Source organism: Haemaphysalis longicornis, unplaced genomic scaffold (genome assembly GCF_048455015.1).
Source record: "Haemaphysalis longicornis isolate Haplotype H1 unplaced genomic scaffold, Haemaphysalis longicornis Haplotype H1 scaffold_1, whole genome shotgun sequence".
Classification (NCBI taxonomy): Eukaryota; Metazoa; Arthropoda; class Arachnida; order Ixodida; family Ixodidae; genus Haemaphysalis; species Haemaphysalis longicornis.
Window position 1 is genome coordinate 253156478 of NW_027526203.1, and position 21106 is coordinate 253177583.

Below are 21106 nucleotides of genomic sequence, written 5' to 3' on the forward strand. Positions count from 1 at the left end.
TGGAAAGATAATAGTACAGGGGGGAGGATGCAGAGAACCAAACACCATGAGCAGAGAGAGAACTGGCGTTGCCCGTGCACGCATGTGTGTGCGGAAACTTCTGTTTAGTCCCCTTACCTTTGAGAGCAGTTCCCGCTCACGTTTCTCTCTCCAAAGCACATCTTTCTCTAAGACATCTCTAGGGAAGAAGAAAAGAGGCCAATTGTTTAACGCTGATTTTACATAAAAGCTGAGGATCCACAAATGTGCCGTCACGTTTGTGTTCTTCAGAAGCATCACCTACTTTAGTCGCAGTCAAAAGCAACCGTTTGTGCATGCAAACCAGGAATGTCATTACCTATGTTAACCTCGTCACTGACTATTCCTGCAGCAGCAAAACAGCGCTAGAGAGCCACGAGCATTTGTCTGCAACAACGATGGCTACTGCAGTTTTTAAGCGTCACACTTTGCTTCCCGAGCTCTTCATTTCGAGGCTGAATGAAAAGCTGTTAGAGAAAAGATTTTTGAAAGCCACAAACTGAGAAGACATTTGCGCTGTATTAAGGCTAAGTCTTCCAGAAAAGGGGGGTTTATTTATATGAGTTAAGGAAATAATGAGCAGCTTTTGCAGCAATACATAGTACGTTTAACAGTGCTAATAGCCCCAGATTTATAATTAGAAATCATGGGCCACTCGAGAATTTCGATGGTACAAAAGGGAAAGGCTCAAGGGTGGTGCAAAGGGACTTTCTAATGTGGGCTGCTAATTGAGCTGCTTCCCCTGCAGCCATACGCGGCTTAGTGGTCACCTGGTTGCCCTCAAGGCTTTATCACTTTAAAACGGAACACAATGAGCCCCGTGAATTTCAATTCACTTACCCTATGAAATATTCCAGGGCTCATTCTACAACTTAGAACACGTGTGAATGCTCCGAAATTTTCCTTTACAATGCATGCCATCATGACACTGCAGCCTTTTTGCATGTGGGAAAACTGCTTTCCGCCAAGTGTGCATCAAGATAACCTTAGAAAAGCTGCTGCGATTTGAGGCAATATAAACAAAGCCTGGTCACAGCCACAAGGACGCACAAATAAGGGCAGCTTCTCTCACTCCCCCCTTTAAACTAAACAAAACAATTTAAATTACAAGCCTTAATGTAGCGAAATGCCCATTTAAATGAGATAGGCCTTGCGGGCGAATCTTACAGAATGCAGGAGAGTACAGGTCGGACTAAATGAATGCCCTGAACAGACTACGACCTCCGCACACAACTCATAACAATACGGAGAAGGAACCTTTACTTGGTGTGCGCCAGCTTCCTTAAGAGTTCCGTGTTGGCTTTCTGAAGCGCTGCAACCTGCCTCCTCAGCTCAGCATTTTCAAGTTCAGCAGCGTGCCAGCGCTGGCGACATGCCTCCTGGTTTTGCACGAAGTCCAGGAACAGCTCTGCAAATGCAAAAGAGTTCTCACGAAAAGGGCAACAGCAATTAAGGCTGAAATTTGGGCTTCTTGGTGTTGTCCTTGAATACACATTACCATCGTACGAAGAAAAAAACAGACAGGACAATCGCTGGACTTCAATTGATAATTTTTACTTCGGACACGTAGCGAATAACACTAACAAGACGAGGCTACTACTGAAAAAAAAAAATACAATGTACTGTGATAGTAGCGTACAACCCTATGCACGCCGAGCTGCGTCTCGCGCATGCGCCTTTGAAGGCAGCTTAGCTTTTTATCTGTAAGAGTGATGGAAGGTACGCACACATTTTCCATCATCTGAATATAAATGGTCTCACAAACCTCTCGATTTACTTGGTCGCGCCTAGTTATGTTTTAGCCTTGGATTAATAGTGCCACTAAATTTCTAGCCAAAATATATGAAACAAAGAGCATTGTTTTTTATTATTATTTTCGGATTTTTTTGGTTGCGACTATCGCTCCCTGCCCGACGATGACATCAAGGTCGTTCTACGCCCGCAGGGTTGCCTAGCTCTCCACAGCGTGTCAACTGCCCAGCTCGCCGATGCGATTCAGTCTCAGGCCGATATCACAACCAACGCTGACGATCTAATTCGCATTCACTATGGCGTCGCAATGGTTCTCTTCCGAAAAAAACACGGCGTCCTCGTCGAAGGCTTCCGCAGCTCGCGGCAGCACGCCATTTCATTCTCCGCGTAGGATTTGAGAAGCTTGAGAAGCAAAAGCTGTCAAAACAAGCGAAGCAAGTGGTTTGCAAAGTGTACGCCCAAGTCAGGCTGACGCAACCGGGACTCTCCGTCGTTTCCGCAATCCGTTTGGTTGGCCAGTTCGCTGGCGTAAGCGAGCGGGTGGAGTAAGCGTGCTGCTCTGTGCGTACGCTAAACATATCGCTGGTGCTGCCCACTTTTGAGCTCCAGAAGAGCTTTCAAGTCAGTGCATGCCGTCAAAGCTGCAGCACTGACAAAATCTGGTTCACTTCTGAGCCACAGAGTTGGGCGGTATAGTTCATGGTCGATCTGAATTCTCCAGTCAAAGCGTTGGCTTGTGTTTACAAACAAACGGAGCGTGTGGAAGGAGGCGCCAATATGCCTGCATGCTTGGTGATCGTGTGTGCTTGACGGCGACGCACGACGGCCACTCCTTGACGGCGACGCATGAAACAATTGTGAGGGGGAAACAATGAGAGATGACGCCATAGCCGCGCGTGCCTCCTTCCTCCTCACCCTTCGTCAGACGCTCCTCTACGTTTTCTTCAGTCACAACTGCGTTCGCTCACTCGGTTACGCGGACGCCACCCCCGCGAAAAGCGGGTAACGGCTGTAAGAGTCACTGGTGTTACTCTTTGTGAAGCCACGTGTGCGATTTCAAGTGACGTCGCATGGGTACTCGTGGGTGTCGCTTCAGCTTCGCAGTTGAACCAGCTTCACAGCATGGATTGGAGCCAATTTTTTTTTAAGCACCAAAGTATTGTCATGCCCTACTGCTTCTCAATTGCACTGTACTGATGGTTCATTTTCATTATTTCGAACTAAGATGGCGTCCCCTTACGGTTAGAATAAATGACCTTTTGCTGTAGGCGCGCAAGCCCGGAACATCCCTTCAATGGGGCGAGTGGTAACGCCGGCTGCACTTAAACTCGCGCCTACGAATAGGTGTTCTTATAAAACAAACAAGTGAAAAAAGTGAGGGCAAGGTTTAGCCCAATGCTGCCTATTGTAACCTAACATAATTGACTGCTTGACTGATTGATTATGAGGTTTAACGGGCTGCCTACACAGGCTATGAAGCGTGCCGTAGTGGAGGGCTCCAGATTAATTTTGAACCCCTGGGGATCTTTAACGTGCGCCTAAATCTCTAACACACAGGCGTTTCCGCCTCCATCAGAAAAACGGCCGCCGAGGCCAGGAATCGAATCCGCGTCCTTGGGCTCGCACCTAACAACTTAACATAATCTACCCTACCCAAAGTAACGCAGCCCAATCAAACGTAACGTAACCTACCGAACTCTAGCCCAGCGTAATCTAAACCAGACCGACTACATCAAAAACAACTCAATTGCTCAACCCTGAAGCCATGGACTTCCGTCTCGTGATATTTGTAGGAATAACCAGCAGAAAAAATGAGAACAAATATCGCATGAACATAAACTTTTAAAATTTGGGAAATAAAGAAAAAATCCCGGGCCTGATTGATGTGGAGGGGAAATATTTAGGAGCACGCGTTGGCGCATATTCATCATGATTAGTGAGAAGTTTAGGGCAATAGTGGTAGGGAAGCCTGCGCCGATAACATCAGCGCCACAGAAGCCTGCAGAAGGGGAAATAAGTTTGAGCAACTTTGATTGGAAAAAAGCAGAGCAAAAGGTTTCCCCCCAGACAGCAGTGGGCCCGGACGGAATACCAATGCAACTGATAAACCTGCTTGGACCTAAAAGTAAGGAATCGTTTATGAGGGCAATAGATAAGGTGATAGAAACCAAACAAATACCAGAGGACTGGCTATAAAGTAGGATGAAATTAATATATAAAGGCAGAGGAGACAAAGCCAGTATTGATTCATACAGACCACTCACAGTAACGTCAGTGGTGCATAGATTCGTAATGCAGGCGATAAAATCAGAAATTCAAGCATGGATGGAAGAAAATGAAATACTTGGGGAACTGCAGAATGGATTTAGACAAAACAGGCGACTGGATGACAATTTGTTCGTTATAACGCAATGCATTGAAATTGCGAAAACACAGAATAGACCATTATGGGTTGCGTTCTTGTACATTAAAGGGGCATATGACAACGTACACAGAGAACGGCTGCGGAGAATGCTGAAACTCCAGGGATTATATGACGAGTTATTACAGTTCCTTATGGCAATCTATAAATACAATAGAATGCACCTTACATGGGAAGGACAGAAATGCGCCCAGCAGGTCAACATCCATCGGGGACTGAAACAGGGATGCCCTTTGAGCCCAATACTGTTCATGCTTTACATGGTAGGGTTAGAAAAGAAACGAAGAAAGTGAAGCAGGGTTTAGCCTAACCCATATGCTGCAAGGCGAAGTGGTACAACAGCATATTCCGGGAATGTTATACGCAGACGACATTGTTCTTTTAGCTGATAACCAAACCGATATGCAACAGCTAATAAATATTAGCGGCCAGGAAGCCACTGACCTCGGGTTAAATTTTAGTGCAGAAAAATCGGGAATAATGGTTTTCAATGACGCTACCACTGACGTAGTGTCTATACAGCAAGGCAAATTACCTAGAGTGAAGGAATATAATTTTTGGAGTGTGGATAAACGAAGGGGATAACTACTTAAGAACTCACGAGGAGCAACTTAAGGTTAATGGAAAGGGAAACGCAGCTATAATGAAGCATATAGCTCTGTGGGGGTATAACAAATATGAAGTAGTACGAGGAATGGGGAAAGGAGTAATGGTTCCGGGTCTCACGTTTGCGAATGCTGTACTCTGCTTAAAAATCAGACGTTCTATCAGGCCTTGAAGTAAACCAGAGAACAGTAGGACGTTTGGCCTTAGGCGCGCATGGAAAAACAACGAAGCAGTTCAGGGAGATATGGGCTGGGCGTCGTTTGAAGTTAGAGAAGCACAGAGTAAAATATGCTTTAAGATGAGGTTGAGAGCAATGGATCAACGAAGGTGGGCAGCTAAGGTTTTTAGGTACCTATACTAGAAAAGCGTGGACACGCAGTGGTTAAGAAAGTCTAGAAGGTTAACGATGAAATACGGGAAGTACAGCGGAGAATCCAAAACAACCAGGGTAACCAAAAAAGAGGGAAGGCAGATTGAAACGAATAAATGGCGGGAAAAAATGGAAGCTAAAACGTCGTTAGAGATGTACAGGGCTGAGAAATTGAACATCAGAAAGGAAAATTTCTACGATAATTCTCAGGGCAGTGCTTTGCTTTTTGAGGCTAGAGCAGGTTGCCTGCGAACTAAGAGCTTTGTGGGGAAGTATTCACAAAATGATGGGGTATGCGTGGTCTGCGGAAAAGAAACAAACTCTGCGCCACATAGTGTTAGAATGATGACGATGATGTTTGGTCTTGATGCCCTTGCGCCAAGAAAACCTAAGAGCGCCAGTACTATAGTGAGGATTATTCAAGTGGGACTATAAAGTACAGAATATACAATAAAAGGTATCTCAAATTTTTGTTGAAAAAAGAATTGGTGTAGAGGGCCAAGTAAAAACAATTGTCACTATGACAGGAATTTTCTACGTGCACCCTTTGCCACCGTCTTTGCGGTAGCAGTGAGAGGCCCTACCGGGTTCTAGCGTGCGATGGTGGCTCGGCTCACGGGTGATATGACACACACCTTAAAAAATCGAAGTCTGAGAGGTACTTAAAAACACGGTTAACAGAAAAATTGCTCGTCTGGTAAAAACAGCAATGGGTGTTGAGGTATCATGCGTGCGTACAATTCTGGAAAATGAAGCGTTTTTTGCGGTTCAAGTAGTTTGCATTCTACTAGTACGTGAATGACTGATAGCTACCCTCCACCCCTCAAAGCAGCGTGGCTGTTCTGTTCCTTTCAATAGGTACGCATGTATAGCATGGGTATGGCCTATGCGCAGTCTACAGAGAGTAACCTCTGCGATCCTGTCCAGTTTCTCAGGGATCGATCTACCTAACTTGGGTTTTACCATGTGCAATTTGTGTGCTGTTTGCCTATTCCTAACTTCCTGCCATTAGTCGCGCATCCTCTTACGTACGTACGCTTTAAGATCATACGGGACGCTTTGAATATCTAGGTCACTCTGAAGAGCTGCAGTTACAGCATTCCTGTCTGCTTGCTCATTTCCGGCTATGCCGCAGTGACCTGGGACCCAACAGACTGATTTCAAGTTTTTGTTTGTGGGCTGAGCACAGTAGTTTTAGCAATTGATTAAAGACTGGATTTTTTTGTAACTTTCCTGACGCTAAAGCCTGCACAGCACTTTGAGAATCAGTGAATATCACTGAATTTTGGACATTGTTCTGAATAATATATTCTACAGCCAATACAAGGCCGCGTGTTTCAGCAGTGAATATAGATGTGGCTTTAGGCATAGTCTTTGACGTGGAAAAGTTTGGACAATGTGCAGCACATGATACTGCACCAGCTGACTTGGAAGCATCTGTGTAGAACTCAGATGCTCTGTACTTGTTCTGCAAAAGCAAAAAATGCTGAAAATTAATTCCTTTGGAGCGGTTCTTTTTGTCAATCTTCATAAAAGAGAGATCATAAGAGATATGGCAGAGATCCCATGGAGGGACAAGGTCAGCAAAGTTGGTTTTCTGAGCGTCAGTGAAGGATATTCCCAGGCCTGTGGCCAGTGCCCTCACCGACAGAAGAAAAGGCTCAGCCATGGCAGGTCGCTTTTCAAAAAGCTTGATTGCCTGGTTACCTAGAGTGCTGTTCGGGTGTCCGGTCAAGGATGTCACTTTTAGAGCATAAGTCAACCCAGTGTACTTCCGCTGTGTTTCAAGAGAGCTTCCACATACAGGCTTAAAACAGGGCTTGTTCGGAAAGCGCCTGTAGCTAGACGAAGGCCAAGATGGTAGACAGGGCCTAACATATTTAGTGCTGTTCTAGCGGCAGATTGATAAACAGGACACCCGTAGTCGATGCGGGACCTCACAAGGCTATTGAATAAGGCCAATAGGCACTTTGTGTCAGTACCCCAAGACTGGTGTGAGAGGACTTTCAGGATCCTGATTGTATCCAAACATTTAACTCTAAGGCGTTTGAGGTGTGCAATGAATGAAAGTTTGTCATCAAGGACAACCCCAAAGAACTTGTGCTGTTTTACTACTATGGGTGTTTGAGTTTAATAACCGGATCTGGGAGGATACCACGCTGCCTAGAGAAGACCACACACATGCTTTTTTCTGGGTTAAAACAGCCATTCTCATCTGCCCATTTTGTAAGTTTGTTTGCAGCTATTTGGATTTGCCTCTCACAAATGGACATATTACATGATTTAAAGGCAATGTGCACATCATCAACATATAGTGAGTAGGATATGGAGCGAGGCAGTGCAGTTCCTAAGGAATTCATCTTAGCAATAAAAAGGGTGCAGCTAAGCACACCACCCTGCGGCACTCCATTTTCTTGGACGAACATCTTTGAGAGGACATTTCCAACACTAACCTGAAAGGTGCTCTCCGAAAGGTAATCTTTCAAACTGTTCAGCATGTTTCCACAAACTCCAAGACGGCGCAGATCCCAAAGAATACCGTAACGCCAGGCTGTGTCGTAAGCTTTCTGGAGGTCAAAGAAAACTGATAAACAATGCTGCTTATGAACAAATGCACCCCTGATGTACGATTCAATAGCCACTAGGTGGTCTGCTGTAGATCTACCAGAGCGAAAACCCGCCTGGCGATTGCCTATAATACCATGGTACTCAAGAAAATAGATAAGGCGACGGTTAATCATTTTTTCGAAGACCTTGCATAAGCAACTGGTTAAAGCGACCGGTCTAAAACTAGTTGCAAGTGATGGATCTTTCCCCTCCTTTAGAATCGGCACCACAATATCTTCTTTCCACACTTTTGGAAACTGCCCTGCACGCCAGATCTTGTTAAACAGTAAGAGCGCTTCTAGCGTGTCGTCATGCAGGTGCTTAATCATGGTATATGTTATTCGGTCTCGACCTGGTGATGATTTACTACAAGTAGCGAGCGCAACTTTAAGCTCCTGCATAGTGAAGGGGCAATTATACCCTACCTCAGACGGCAGTTTGTCACGTACGATCTTCCATTCCTCTGCATTCTTGTGTCTCAAGAAGTTATTTGAATAGTGAGCTGAGCTTGATACATACTCAAAATGCTTGCCTAGGGCATTCGCTTGGTCTTGTAAAGTGTCTCCACTTGTGCTGACCAAAGGGTGCGTAAGAGTGTTACTTACTCGGAGTGCTTTGATTCTCCTCCATACTTTCCGCGTGTCAGTATATGATGTGATTGACGGCACAAAACGAATCCAGCTTTCTCTTTTCGCAATACGCCGTATCCGTCTGCCATTGGCCTTTGCCCGCTTCAAAAGTACCAATTTTTCAGTCGTTGGGCACCTACGCAAGACACCCCATGCCTTATTCTGTTCCTTACGGGCCTGCCTGCAATCATCATTCCACCAAGGTTTTGGCTTAGTGACCCTACTAGAAGTTTGGGGGGTGGGCTTCAGCGCAGCTTCAATTATATGGGTGGTCAGAGTCTCAGCAGCTTCATCAATACCAAGGTTGTCTGTAAGTGTATAGTGACACTCAGAGAGCTCTTTGAATTTTTCCAGCCTGCGGCCTCCTCGAACTTTTTTGGGCATGGGGTGTTCTCTTTTATTGTCTAAAAGCTTGAGGCTTACTGAAAAGTGGTCACTTCCGTACAGGTTATTAATGACCTTCCACTGGAGTGCTGGAAACAGAACTGGAGAGGCTATGGCGAGATCTACGCAGGAGTACGTGGCATGTGTTGTGTTATAATATGTTGGGTCTTGTTAAGTATGCACGCTCCAGATGATAGCAGAAACTTTTCAAAGAGGCGTCCTCTAACATCCGTGCGTGCAGAACCCCAGAGTGGGTGGTGAGCATTACAATCCCCAACTAGCAGATACGGCTCTGGCAGCTGATCAACAAATGTTTCAAACTCCATTCTGGAGAGCCCGTGGTCTGGAGGTATGTACAGCGAGAATACTGTTACCAGTTTATTAAAGATAAAGGCTCGTATGGCTACAGCCTCTAAACTGGTCTGTAGCGGTAAGAACTGGCATGGCACTGATTTTTGCACGATAATCGCAACTCCTCCAGAGGGGTGCATGCAGCCATCCCTGTCTTTCCAAACACAGAGTAGTTCTTTAAGAAGTTTGTTTGGTTCGACCTCAAGTGTGTATCCTGGAGGTACATAATACTTATTTGGTGTTGTGACAGCAATTCATAGATATCGTCCAAGTTTCTCAGGAGGCCTCTGCAGTTCCATTGGACTACATTATCAGCTACCATCAGCTTATGCTGAACAAGGATTAAGGAAGTGCCATGCTGTCACCCTCCCAGGCTCAAGACACCTTCCCAGGAGCCGTGACCCTAGGTGGCTTTTGCTTTGAACGGTCAAGCGACGTGCCGCGCCCTATCGGCGTCCGCGCAACGGAGGGCTTGGCGTTGTGACCATGGCTTCTTGCGAAGCCTCGACTGCAGGGCTAGGCTGGCTGGCTGCGGCAGCCTGCCTCTCAGCAGGGACCGGCACTGCAGTGCCAGCAAGGGGCCTAGTGTTGGCATCAAGGGGTGCTGGGGCAGCCCTTGACGCTTCTTTTGTGGCATGTGCAGTGGCCTTAGCCACCGGCCCCGAGGGGGCTTGGGGTGTCCCTTGGGGCCTCGCTGGGAGGGTTCCGAGGGGAACTCGAACCGAGTGTAGCGCCGCCCCCCGTCGCGCTACATCGGCAAAGCTAGTGTGTGTCAGGAACAGTCTTTGTCGTGCTTCCCTAAAGGTAATGTTTTCCTTATACTTCAGAGCAATTATTTCTTTTTCTTTCTTCCAATGCGGGCACAAGCGCGAGTACGCGGCGTGCTCTCTTTTGCAGTTTACACAGTGGAGTGGAGCTTCACAGGTGTCAGACGAATTATCAGGGAGGCTACACTTTGGACATGCTGCTTTGCCTCGGCAGCTCAGTGAACCATGGCCAAATCTTTGGCATTTATAGCAGCGTCGGGGGTTTGGAATATACAAACGGACAGGGATTTTAACGTAGCCTGCCTCGACAGACTCGGGCAGTACACTGGTAGAGAATGTGAGGATTACATGCTTGGTCGAAATTTCCTTCCCATCTCTACGTATTTTGATTCGTTGAACATTCACAACATTCTGGCCCTCAAACCCTTCCAGGAGTTCTTGCTCAGACAAGTTCACAAAGTCTTCATCAGAGATAAAACCTCTGGTAGTGTTCATGGATCGGTGGGGACTGATGCTCACAGGATTGTCACCAACAGTGGTTATTTTCGTCAACTTGGCACACTGAGCTGCGTCTTGTACTTCTAAGAGGAGGTCACCACTTCCCAACTTGCTTGCTTTATAGCCGCCGCCTAGCTCATTCGTTAAAACTTTGGCTACCAAGAATGGTGACAGACGTCTCATTTACATGCCTTCTTTTTCACAGCGCATGACGTGGAACTACAAGTAATTTTCTGACTTTTTAGGAGTGAAAAACTGCTGGACTGCTTCGTTGCGCTCCCGTTTTGGAGGACGATCATGGGATGCCGAAAATCTTGTTGCCATCATAGGCGTCAAGTACGTAGGGGCAGCGGTGCGCCTGCTCCCACCGAGCTCCTTCGGTGGGGGCGACGCCCCCACCGGGAAAGTTTATGTGATAGTGGCGTAGCCAGGGGGGGGGGGGGGGGGGTGCTGACCAGGTTTAAGCCCCCCCCCCCCCCTACCACCGGAATTTTTTACCGTAGGTGCCGTGCTCCCTGCTATGAGCTTTACTACGCGTGTAAACAAAGGCGCATATCCTTCAAACTTGTCACTATTAGAAACATTCGCGTCTCAACGCCAGTTCGACGTCTGGGCGCTTACAAAGAACGAAGCGCCTCAGTCAGGATGAATGCAGAGGGCTGCAGCAACCATAGCTGTGGCCTCCTCAGGTAAGGTAAGCGCGGGACGCCAAACGCGTGCGTGGTCCTTTTGTGTGGTTCCATATAATCATCCCAAATATGTTTTGTCCCATACTCAAATGCGCAGAGAAATGTGGCCGATGTCGCCACGTGGAGACTGACTGGTCGTTCTCCGCCTGAAGAGCAGCCTCTCCCCCACACCGGATCCTTTCAACTCTCCCAAGCTCTAAAGGCGCGCCCTGCCCAAGTCATGCCTGTGCGACTATGTCTTGGGCTGGTGGAGAGTGATATAGCGGCTGGCAAGGCAAATGGGGTTGGACTGAGGACTTTACCTCCTGAAGACTACAACAATAAAGTTGTTTATCCTCCTCGCCCTCCCAAGAGGGAAACCACGCGCGACTTTAACGCAGCAAAGAAGATTATTCGTCATGGTGTGGTGGGGGAAACAAGGAGGGGTCTGCAGTAACTGGCGGCGGAATAAGGGGGCACCGCCATCCATTTTTGGGTGAACAAAAGGGAACAGATGAACTTTGCCTTTCCAAGCAGCACCGCGCGCAATGCAGCGGCGGCAGAAGGCGTTCAAGACTCCTACAAAGTGACCAAACAAACCAATGGGTCTACGTATCCTGCAAAATGTGTGGTTAGATGAATGCGGACCGTGCACCGGGAGAGGACCTTTGTGAGTAAGGCGCATAGCAATTGATGCCGCTGTTACGCGCGTCACCCCTTTATATCCCCTCTCTTTCACGTTACTGTCGAGCCATAGGAGTGTCTTTCAGTGGGCTAATTGTATGGCCACAGCGTGCGCGCACGGCGTGTCCCCTCCTGAAAGCGGTGCTGCAGACGGAGTCACTTTCGCCCCCCCCCCCTTTCCCCCCATCGTGGATTGGACATTTGTTTTCTGCATTTCTCCCTAACCTAAGAAACTGGGGAACGGGCGTGATGCCAGAAAAGACCCACTGCAGCTCTCCGAGCCAGTTCCACACCTGAAGGCATGACGGCCCCTAACTACTACAGGCGGACGGCGGTCGCGACAGTAGTGAAGCCCCGATAGCCATCTTCGGCCTCTATCACAGCTAAGGCCCCTCCATTTCGTCAGGCCCCTCCCGCTTTCTTTCTAGGCGGCGGATGACGAGACCAATGTTCCGATATGGATGGGCTTTAGTCACAACGATGGCAATATGCCGCAAGGTACAGAAGCGTTCTTCAAAAAACACAAAAGAACGTGACGTCTGTTTTTTAACAAAAGTTGAACCTTCTATATAGCACCGCCCCCCCTCCCCCCCCCCCCTCCCACCCCGAAGGGCCGGTTTTTTCTTCGGGGAAAGGTGGCAACCCTTGTCCGGTATTGTCCTGGATTTCGTGGCTACTGTACAGATCACTCTAGAACTCCTCGGCCAATATGGCTGTTTTATCCATGACTATTTGTGATGACATTGCCTTGCTTGTCTTTAAGTGACCAACATTTCAGTTAGACTGCAAAGCCAGCGTCGATAACGTGGACGTGCTTCGTGCGGGTATGCGTACGCATGGCTGACGTACTAAGGCGAGGCAACCAGTACGTCGTGGATCGTCGACTGGGAGGTCTCCAACCCAACGAGGTACGGCATATGAGTACTCTCTTCGGCAATATTTAACGTGATAGCGTTATTAGGCTCATTTCTCGATTTCGCCGTTCCGGCTAGCCGTCCGCTATCAGCCGGGCCCGTCAAGTGTCCACGGAAATACGTCACCACTGCCAACAGGAAACTACGACTGAGGCAGCCAGATGCAAAGGTTAACTGGCGGGTGGGATGGAGGGCAACGATGCTACGGCGGATGCTATGGCAGAAATGGTACGTGATTCATGAAGCATCGCGTCTGCGCAGTGAGTTCGTTCTCCCACCGTTGGTTCATGCGCCGATGAGCCACTGCTGCCGCGATGCCGTTACTGGGCTCATTCGGCGCGTTTCCTTGAAGGCTAACTGTCTGCTATCAGCCGTGCTCATGAAGCGACCACGGAAGACAATGTTTCCGTCAACCGGGAAATAAGTCTGCGCACCCCAAACAGAGCTCGCGCCTAAAGCTGTAATCGGGCGTGGTTGCTCAAAACCGAATGCGGAAAGGAGGAGGCGGGCCGGTAGGCTTGCCGACAATGATACTGCTGCGCAGAGGACAGAAGGGATACGTGGTCTCACTTGCCGCTTCTGCGCCGTGAAGCTCCTTGTCCCACAAAAGGACGTAGTTCTTAGTTTTGTTAGGTTAAACTTCAGCGCTCGGAGAGCATCAATGGCGAATGCTGCAGCTCCGTTCTAGCTTGCCCTTGACGACGAGGTAACGTTATCGTCTTACATCTTAAGACCTAAACGTAGATGTCCCCTGTAACTTTTTTGCTACGCATTTATTACAGTAGCCGTGGCTTAAAATCTGGTTACAACTGATCACACTCGCTTCCGCCACGCTAAACAACGCTACGGGTCCAGACGTCCCTTCACTGCTTACAGGCCGCCTCCGTTCTTTAAGCATGCGCAATCCTCTCCATATTTTACTTTCGTATGTCAGTTGTCTTACGCTTGTTAATTAACTTCGAAAACTCCGCTAGTTCTATTGTCAGCTGGGGTGGAGATTGTCGTGGTTTGCTGTTTCCTAATTAAAGCTTTTGTCTCCTGGGAAAGTTTACCAGTATCCTGTACAGCGGTCTTACCTCCGACTTCTATTGCGCACACCGTGATAATGCGTATACGATTGTCGCTCGCTTCCTGTGCCGTAACGTCTGCTTCTTCGGTTAGAGATGAATATCGGTTCTGCAGCGCGACCCTGAATTCTTTGACTTTACATCTTACTGTTAGCTCATTAATCGGCTTCTTTCGTACTAGCTTGTTATGGTTCCACCTCAAATCTAGCCTAATTTGAGATCTTACCATCCTGTGGTCAATACACCTCACCCTTCCGAGCACTTCATCGTGCACGACTCCAGGGTCATCGCATAGCATGAAGTCTACTTCGTTTGGATGCTCCCCATTCGGGATCACTTCCGGCTCTCGCATTTGCGGACGATGTTCACGATGCACAGATTATTCCGTTCTGTGAGCTCTACAAATAAGTCCCCTCTGTTAATCTTACAGCCCAGATCATAGTTCCCAACTGCCTTGTCTCCAGCCTGCTTCTTCCCTTCTTAAGCATTCAAGTTTCTCGTCACTACGGTGTACTGTGTCTTTACTTTAGCCATTGCCGATTCCACATCTTCATCGAAGCATTCAACTTGCTGGTCTTTATGGCTGGTTGTAGGCGCGTAGCCCTATACCACCTTAAATTTTTACGTCTTATTAAGCCTAATTGCAAGACCGGCTACCCTTTCGTTAATGCTGCAGTATTGGTCTATGTTGCCAGCTATGCATTTATTAGTTGAAATCCCACTCCCAGCTCTCTTCTGTCCACTAGACCATGGTATCAGAGAACGTGTACATTTTTCAGCACTGAAGGCTTCTCCGGTTTGATAGCAGGCACTATTGGCAGTGAGCGTGACCACGGGCGGCGCTGCGAAGTGCGTCTCCGTGACGTCGGCTTAGGGACTCTCGCATTTGTCGTCTGCTTCACTGGCGCTCGCTCTCCCTGCGGTTTCTTTGCGCGCGGTTGACTTTAATTTGATGCTTTCTCGCAGCAGATTTTGCGTATGCGCAACTTTTTATCATAATACGAGGCTTAAAATCGCATACACTAACTGAAAGCGTGATTTTAAGTATAGTTTTTGATACCGTACAGGAAAAAACATTGCCGGCGTCGCTTATTCCTGCGAAGCCGGTCCTGTGCCCAGCGCGCAGAGTCGAACCTAGGCGTCAGCTTCTGTATCGAGCAATCTTTCGAGCAAAGCGTAGATCCTGCACAGTCTAATAACCGACAACATCGACAACACAAGACCAAAACAATAAATTCCAGGCCTCCTGCACTGTCTGCTTTGGCGTAGGCATCACGATTCCTGCTAATCGTATGCAAGGTAAAACAGTTTTTGAAACCTTGCCGAACGCCGGAAAGCATTGTATTATATCACTGTGTTGTCATGGCATTAAAGTATGCCGACATGCGCGCAAAAAGTGCAGGTTGATTTCCAAATAACCTACGCTTTTTATAGGCGCGTGCTTGTTTTATACCGGGCTTCTAACCAGTATGGAGGCTTATTGAGCAAAACGAGTCACGTCCATGCTAAAAATAAAGTGACACTATGCTTCTTCGGACCTGGAGGGATATTTCGGTACATTTCCCGCAGCCATATCTTCCCAATTTCAGATATGCGTTATAGTAAAACTGCACTCAAGAGGAGAGGGAGGAGGACAAAACATTATTTAACAGTAAAATCGGGCTGGTTAAGTGGGTGGGCTTCTCAGTCCAGGACAAGAGAGTAAGGGTGATTTTCTTCAATACAAGGAATGTTACCCCGGGTAGGCCAGGATTTCTTTACGCCTGAAGGGGTTGGAAAACAATAAAATGCTGCTTAGACATATTCATCGATTTCAATTCCTTGTAATACTGAAAACCGGCACGCATACGATCATGACGTTCGTTAGCGAGTATAGCAAGTGCTTAAAAGAGTAATGATGTAAATGTTGAGGTCGAGATTCAGTTTGTTACCATAGCGATGGTTACAATATAAATTCGGGGCGCAAAAGCCGCCTTCGACTACTCGACGACGTTGTCTGGGGCGCGATCTCGGTGGCGTGCATAAACCTTCTCATTGCATTTTCATGTGAATAAACAACGCACGCTGAGGATATGCACCTTGTAAGAGGCCGTAACAAATAGCAATTTCTGAAGAAGTTAGTGTATGCCTTACAGCCCGAATAAAATATCGACACGAAATTTGTGAGCCTACCAAACATCCCGAAACCTCCTAATAAGAAGTTTGTGACGGTGCAGAAAAATTATTGTGTTGGGCACAGAAAAAACAATTATCTAATACAATACAACGAAAGAAATAAAAGACAGCCGTCTTATTTCCTGCTGCGCGATGCGCGTGTGCGACCCTATGCTCGGAGCGTACCGTCATATCATAAGAGCATCCTAAAATACTTTAGGGAAGCCTACGCATTTCTAATTCTTATCCAGGATCTCTGAGTACTGAACCTCGCAAATAAGCTAGAAAGGACGAGTTGGACACTACCGTCTGAGCGATGCTCCAGGAAAGTTGTTCTCTCGCTCCTCGTGCGTTGCAAACTTGTGCGGCACACAGCTTGAAATTATTCTGCGAAGTCAGAAGCTGGAAAAACAACTGAATTACTGGAAATACTTTTTTTAATTGCACTATAGCATAAAAGCGGGCGATTTCTAGCGCGGGCACTGCTGCCCTTCACAAGCGGACGACAGCCCTAAGCCCTAAGCCGAGTCCCTAAGCCGACGTCAAAGCCAGGTGGCGCCACTGAAACATCTCACCGCCAATACCAGTGCGCCACAGAAATAGCCGTAGGAGTGAGTCTTCGCCGAATGTTTACCCAACAAAGCTTCGCGTGGCGTGCCTAGCCAATAGAAGGCGAGTGCCGTGAGAATTTCCGAAGTTAAGAGTCACAGCTGCCGTGGGAATAGACACTTCCGTGAAACAGCAAAGGTAGTTTGCTAACCAGCACAACTCTTCACCCTATGTGGGCCTGTACGTTAACGTTGTAGTGGATGCAAGTGAATCCGTAGTAACAGTTTTACCCCTGCCGATACAGTCTGGCGCTCTTTGTAACGAATCGCACGAACCTTCATCTTGGGTGTCGTCCCTCAGCTGCCGGCAGAGATCGTCGAACTGGGCGACCAAGGAGAGCTTCGAGGGTGTCGCTTCCATGGTGACCTGCGAGAGGAAATAACGCATTGCGAACGCAATAGCATACGCCTCGAATGACACCGACTTCGGTATTGATGCCTGAACCTGTGCGCACCGCACCGGTTTGGAGTTTCTTTTGTATTTTGAGTGCGCGCATAGTGTGAGTGACAACTCAATACTCCCCTTTGAACGAAACCACTGGACAACAAGCGCCTGTGCGCGCGCTTGCGAGCAGGCAGATATACCTACGTTTTTTTTTTTTTTTTTTTTTGTGGCACAAGACCGCAACTAGACCCCTCTAAGTTGCGGAGAAAAGGTCAAAACTCCCCGGCATGTGATATCGAAGGCCGCCGAAGTGAACGCGGCGAGCCGCCCCCTCTCCGGGAGAGAGTGCGCAGCTTTCGTCGCGTTGCCCGAGGTCGAGTTTGCGAGGGAACAATTATGCGCGATTTCTCATCGCGCGTAGCTTCGGTGATAGCGAACGGATTTTCACAATTCTTGCGGGAGGAGATTGCTGGGACAATATACTTTACCCCAAAATACATTCCGAGTAGTCGATGGTAAGTGCTACAGGGTCCCTTTAATGCGCCGAAGCTACTCCTGGGCTATGAAACGTGCCGTAGTAGATGGTTCCCGATTATTTTCACCACCTGGTTATCTTTAACGTGCGCCGAAATCTCGAACACAGGTGTTTTTGCTTTTTGCCTCCATCAGAAAAGCGGCCGCCGCAGCCGGCCGGGAATCAAAACCGACTACGATGTACCGGGGGGACTAAAATAAAAACGAACAACGGAGCACACTGCCTCCGACGCATGCTGCACCGTCTGGTTGCACTGGCAGTAAACTGCGCGCATGCGTAGTTTTTTTAGAGCGTCTGAGAGTGTGGCGTACTGTCATAGAGTTTCTTACAATATACACTAGAGAGGATTGATTGATTGTAGGGTTTAACGCGCCGACGCAGCGCAGGCGATGAGGCGCGCCGTAGTGGAGGGCTCCGGATTAATTTAGACCACCTGGGGATCTTTAACGTGCGCCGAAATCTCGTACACACGGGCGTTTTTGCTTTTCGCCTCCATTTGAAAAGCGGCCGCCGCGGCCGGGAATCGAACCCGCGACCTCGTGCTCAGCAGCGCAACGCCTTAGCCACTGAGCCACCGCGGCGGGTTACACTAGAGAGGAATCTGGCGCTAGCGTCTATGCGGCTCACATCAACGCTGTGTGTAGTCATGGACCGCCATTATATCATGCGCTCGCCTTAGTTTCATCATTGGCTTGGATTGAAATGCTTTAGTGGCCGTATATTCGAACACAATGCCACAAAAACTGCAAAGAATGGTGTGTTATATAAGTGGAAAATTAAACTGCCTGTTTTAAAGCTAAGGAAAAAAAGGAGCGAAGTGTATTTTCGCAGAAACTGTTGTGCCTACTATTCTGCAGGTCAAGCTGGTAGTTAACAATGTCATTATTTTGGGGGAAACTCATAAGAGACTCTTATTTTATTAATTTTACCATTGTTTCAGATAATACGTTGTTTGTAGAGTTTGGAAAGCTTTTTGAGCGTGCCTATGAAAACGTCGTCTTCCTGGTTAACCGGTGCACGGACCGTCAGCTAGTTTAACAAAACTTGTTGCTGAGCGAGTTGTGGTTCATATATGAAGAAAAAAAGAAACGTGGCTTTAAACAGTCACGGACGACGACAAGATAGGACAGATACAGGCGTCGGTATGTGTCGTATCTTGTCTTCGTCGAAGTACGTTTTGTTTCTTTTAAATGCAGAGCATTTCTTAGCCTCGCCTGTTCCTGCGTCGGACGGTGTCAACAGTTTCGCGTCCGCAGCAGGTGCGCCTCTCATTCCCTCCTCTCTCTCAACAGCAGCTGGCGCGCGCATGCGTAGTAGTCAGCCCGTTCGCTCCGTCGCGGTCTCGGCGTAACAGGTGCGTGATAGCAGCGCGGTGGGGCTTGGAAGGGCGCGCGCTGCTTGCGCATGCGTGCTCTCCCCCTTCCCCCCCCCCCCCCCCCCCCGTTCTGCTCTCCCTCTACTGCGCGCGCTGCAAATATAGCGGCTAGCGGTCGCTCGTGTTTCAGTCACTGCGTTGCTCCTTCCTTCCTTGGTTGACGCTCGTGCCCACGTTTACTCGTGTCTGCTACTCCAGCATCACGGAAGAAGCGATGGAAGCAACACTGCCTTCAATCAGTACTGAGGCCCCAATGCTCTGCATTTACTCGTGTTCCCCTCGCGGGAAGGCGCGGGAATTTTTTTTTTCGTCAGGTACAACTTTCGCGGCGGCATATGACCCGCTCAGTCATACGTCCTTCGGCTGCGGCATGACCAACGTCAAGCACAATCGCGCACTGTCTGCCGTTTCACCGAACACGGCTACCACAGAAAAGGGAGGATTTCGGATTCCTCGTAGCTCGTAGTTGTGTTATTGCATAGTGAAGAAAGCAAATCCCAAAAACCGCTTAAGAATTCACTTGTCATGCCAAGCCCAAGCCACAAGGGGGGTCTTCCCATAAACCCCCACGACGACATGGATTATCACGTGCAGTTTGTTCGGCGCTCTTTTTATCAGTTTATTGACTGTAACGCAAACTGGCGTTCAAGAAAGGCTACGATAAAGATTCACACATGACTGAACCAGAGTTATGCGACGAACACACAGTTGATATCAAGAACTGAAAACAGCGATGGTTTATTCGCTTCGGAAAAATAGACCGAAATACACGATTGTGCGTTGTAAGTGAATTGCTATCGAAAAGCAATGAGGCGTTTCCTTCCATGTCCCCCATTGGACAGTGACAGCTATGAAGCGTATAAACCAAGTAACTCGTCCTGCATGGTCATATTCGTGAAGAATGCCGTCCCGCGTCCCCATCGAGCAACGAGGCACATCGTGCGACTTTTCATCGAAGGGACTACTCAGCGGGAAATTTGCCGCCTCACCGGAAGGTCTAGGACTTCTGTAGGCCGCATTATCCAAGCTTACCGCGAGGATCAGGCCAGACTCATTGACGCAGAGCGCATCGGGCGGCCTAAAGTCACCAGTGAGGAGCAGGAACTACTGATTGCCGCCGCCGCTGTGGCAGATCCCTTCCAGTCTGCAGAAGGAATTCGACGGGAGCTGTCATTGAAGACAATTCGAAGATGACTGAAGGAGGCGGGACTCGGGAGTTGCGTTTCAGCGCAGAAACCACACCTGACGGCCCGCCAGAGGCTGGAAAGGCTTGAGTTCGCCCGCGCGGTCGAGCAGTGGACAACGGACGAGTGGAAGGAAGTTATATTCACAGACGAATCCACTTTCTCCACTGGCTGGGATCAACAGCCGCGTGTTTGGAGTGAGATGAGCTGCAGGTACGAAACTGAATTGTGAAACGTAGCTGGTAATGTGCATTCTAGACGATACATAAACTACTATAGCGTAAGAGGACGAATTGGGAACACGGTTTAATGTGAAAATGGCTGAGCATTCCTTCAGAGGTCCCGAGTGCAACGCTAAGCGTAATTGTTAAGGCTAGCAATGCATAACTGCCTGTTAATAACTATATTTCGGAGCAACCGATTTACAATTTCCCTGTAAATTTTATTCAGCTGGGTTCATTTTAACCGTTTTAATTGCAGTTTTAAAAGCACCGTTTGTTAAGCGTTTCTTGTCGCTATTTTTTAGGAAAAACTTCAGGTAATCCGCATCGGCTAACGGGGCATTTTGTAATTCTCGCAGTGGAAAGCGGATGAAATTGAAGCATGGTTTTATACAGGATACTGTTCGCCTACGTGGCAGTGGGGGTGCAGCCTCCCGCAAAAAAAAAAAAAAAAATGTGCCAGTAATTTCAACTGACATAATAACTATTGATCACGGCGACTGTCCTTTCATTGATTTAGCTGTTATACCCTCCAAATTTCTTTTAAGCAACTCTCGGAGATATCTTTTCTGAATGTATTTCTGTATTTAGAATACGAATTCGCTTTATTCATTTTTCAGATACCAGCCCGGCTACACCGAAAGCGTCCTTTCCAGTGGGCAGTGCTGCGTTACCGTATGGGGCGCAATGAGTGCGGATGGCCTGGGACCCCTCGTCAGAATTTCTGGGCCATTCAATGCTTCCCAGTACTGCAACATTACGACAAGTCTGCTCCCCTACGTCCTGGACGGCCCGTTCATGGACGGGTGCTTCATCCTGCAACAGGACCGTAGCCCTGTCCACACAGCACGAACCGTGAGAGCACTGCTCGAGGACCACTCGGTGCGACAGCTGCGGTGCGCCTCCG

General features: G+C 48.1%; 1 protein-coding gene across 2 annotated transcripts in view; it reads right to left on the reverse strand.

Annotated features, from left to right (window-relative positions):
* Positions 1-21106, reverse strand: part of LOC144144332 (uncharacterized) — a 49368-nt gene that overhangs the window by 24384 nt on the left and 3878 nt on the right. The window contains exons 2-4 of one of the 2 annotated variants that reach the window (XM_077675743.1): positions 16776-16866; positions 1282-1426; positions 118-178 (exon numbers count right to left, since the gene is read on the reverse strand). In XM_077675743.1, the coding sequence (XP_077531869.1) occupies positions 118-178; positions 1282-1426; positions 16776-16860 (291 nt within the window). In that variant the 5' untranslated portion in view covers positions 16861-16866. Of the gene's footprint in view, positions 1-117; positions 179-1281; positions 1427-16730; positions 16867-21106 lie in introns of both variants that reach the window. The other variant, XM_077675733.1, reaches the window with a different exon arrangement.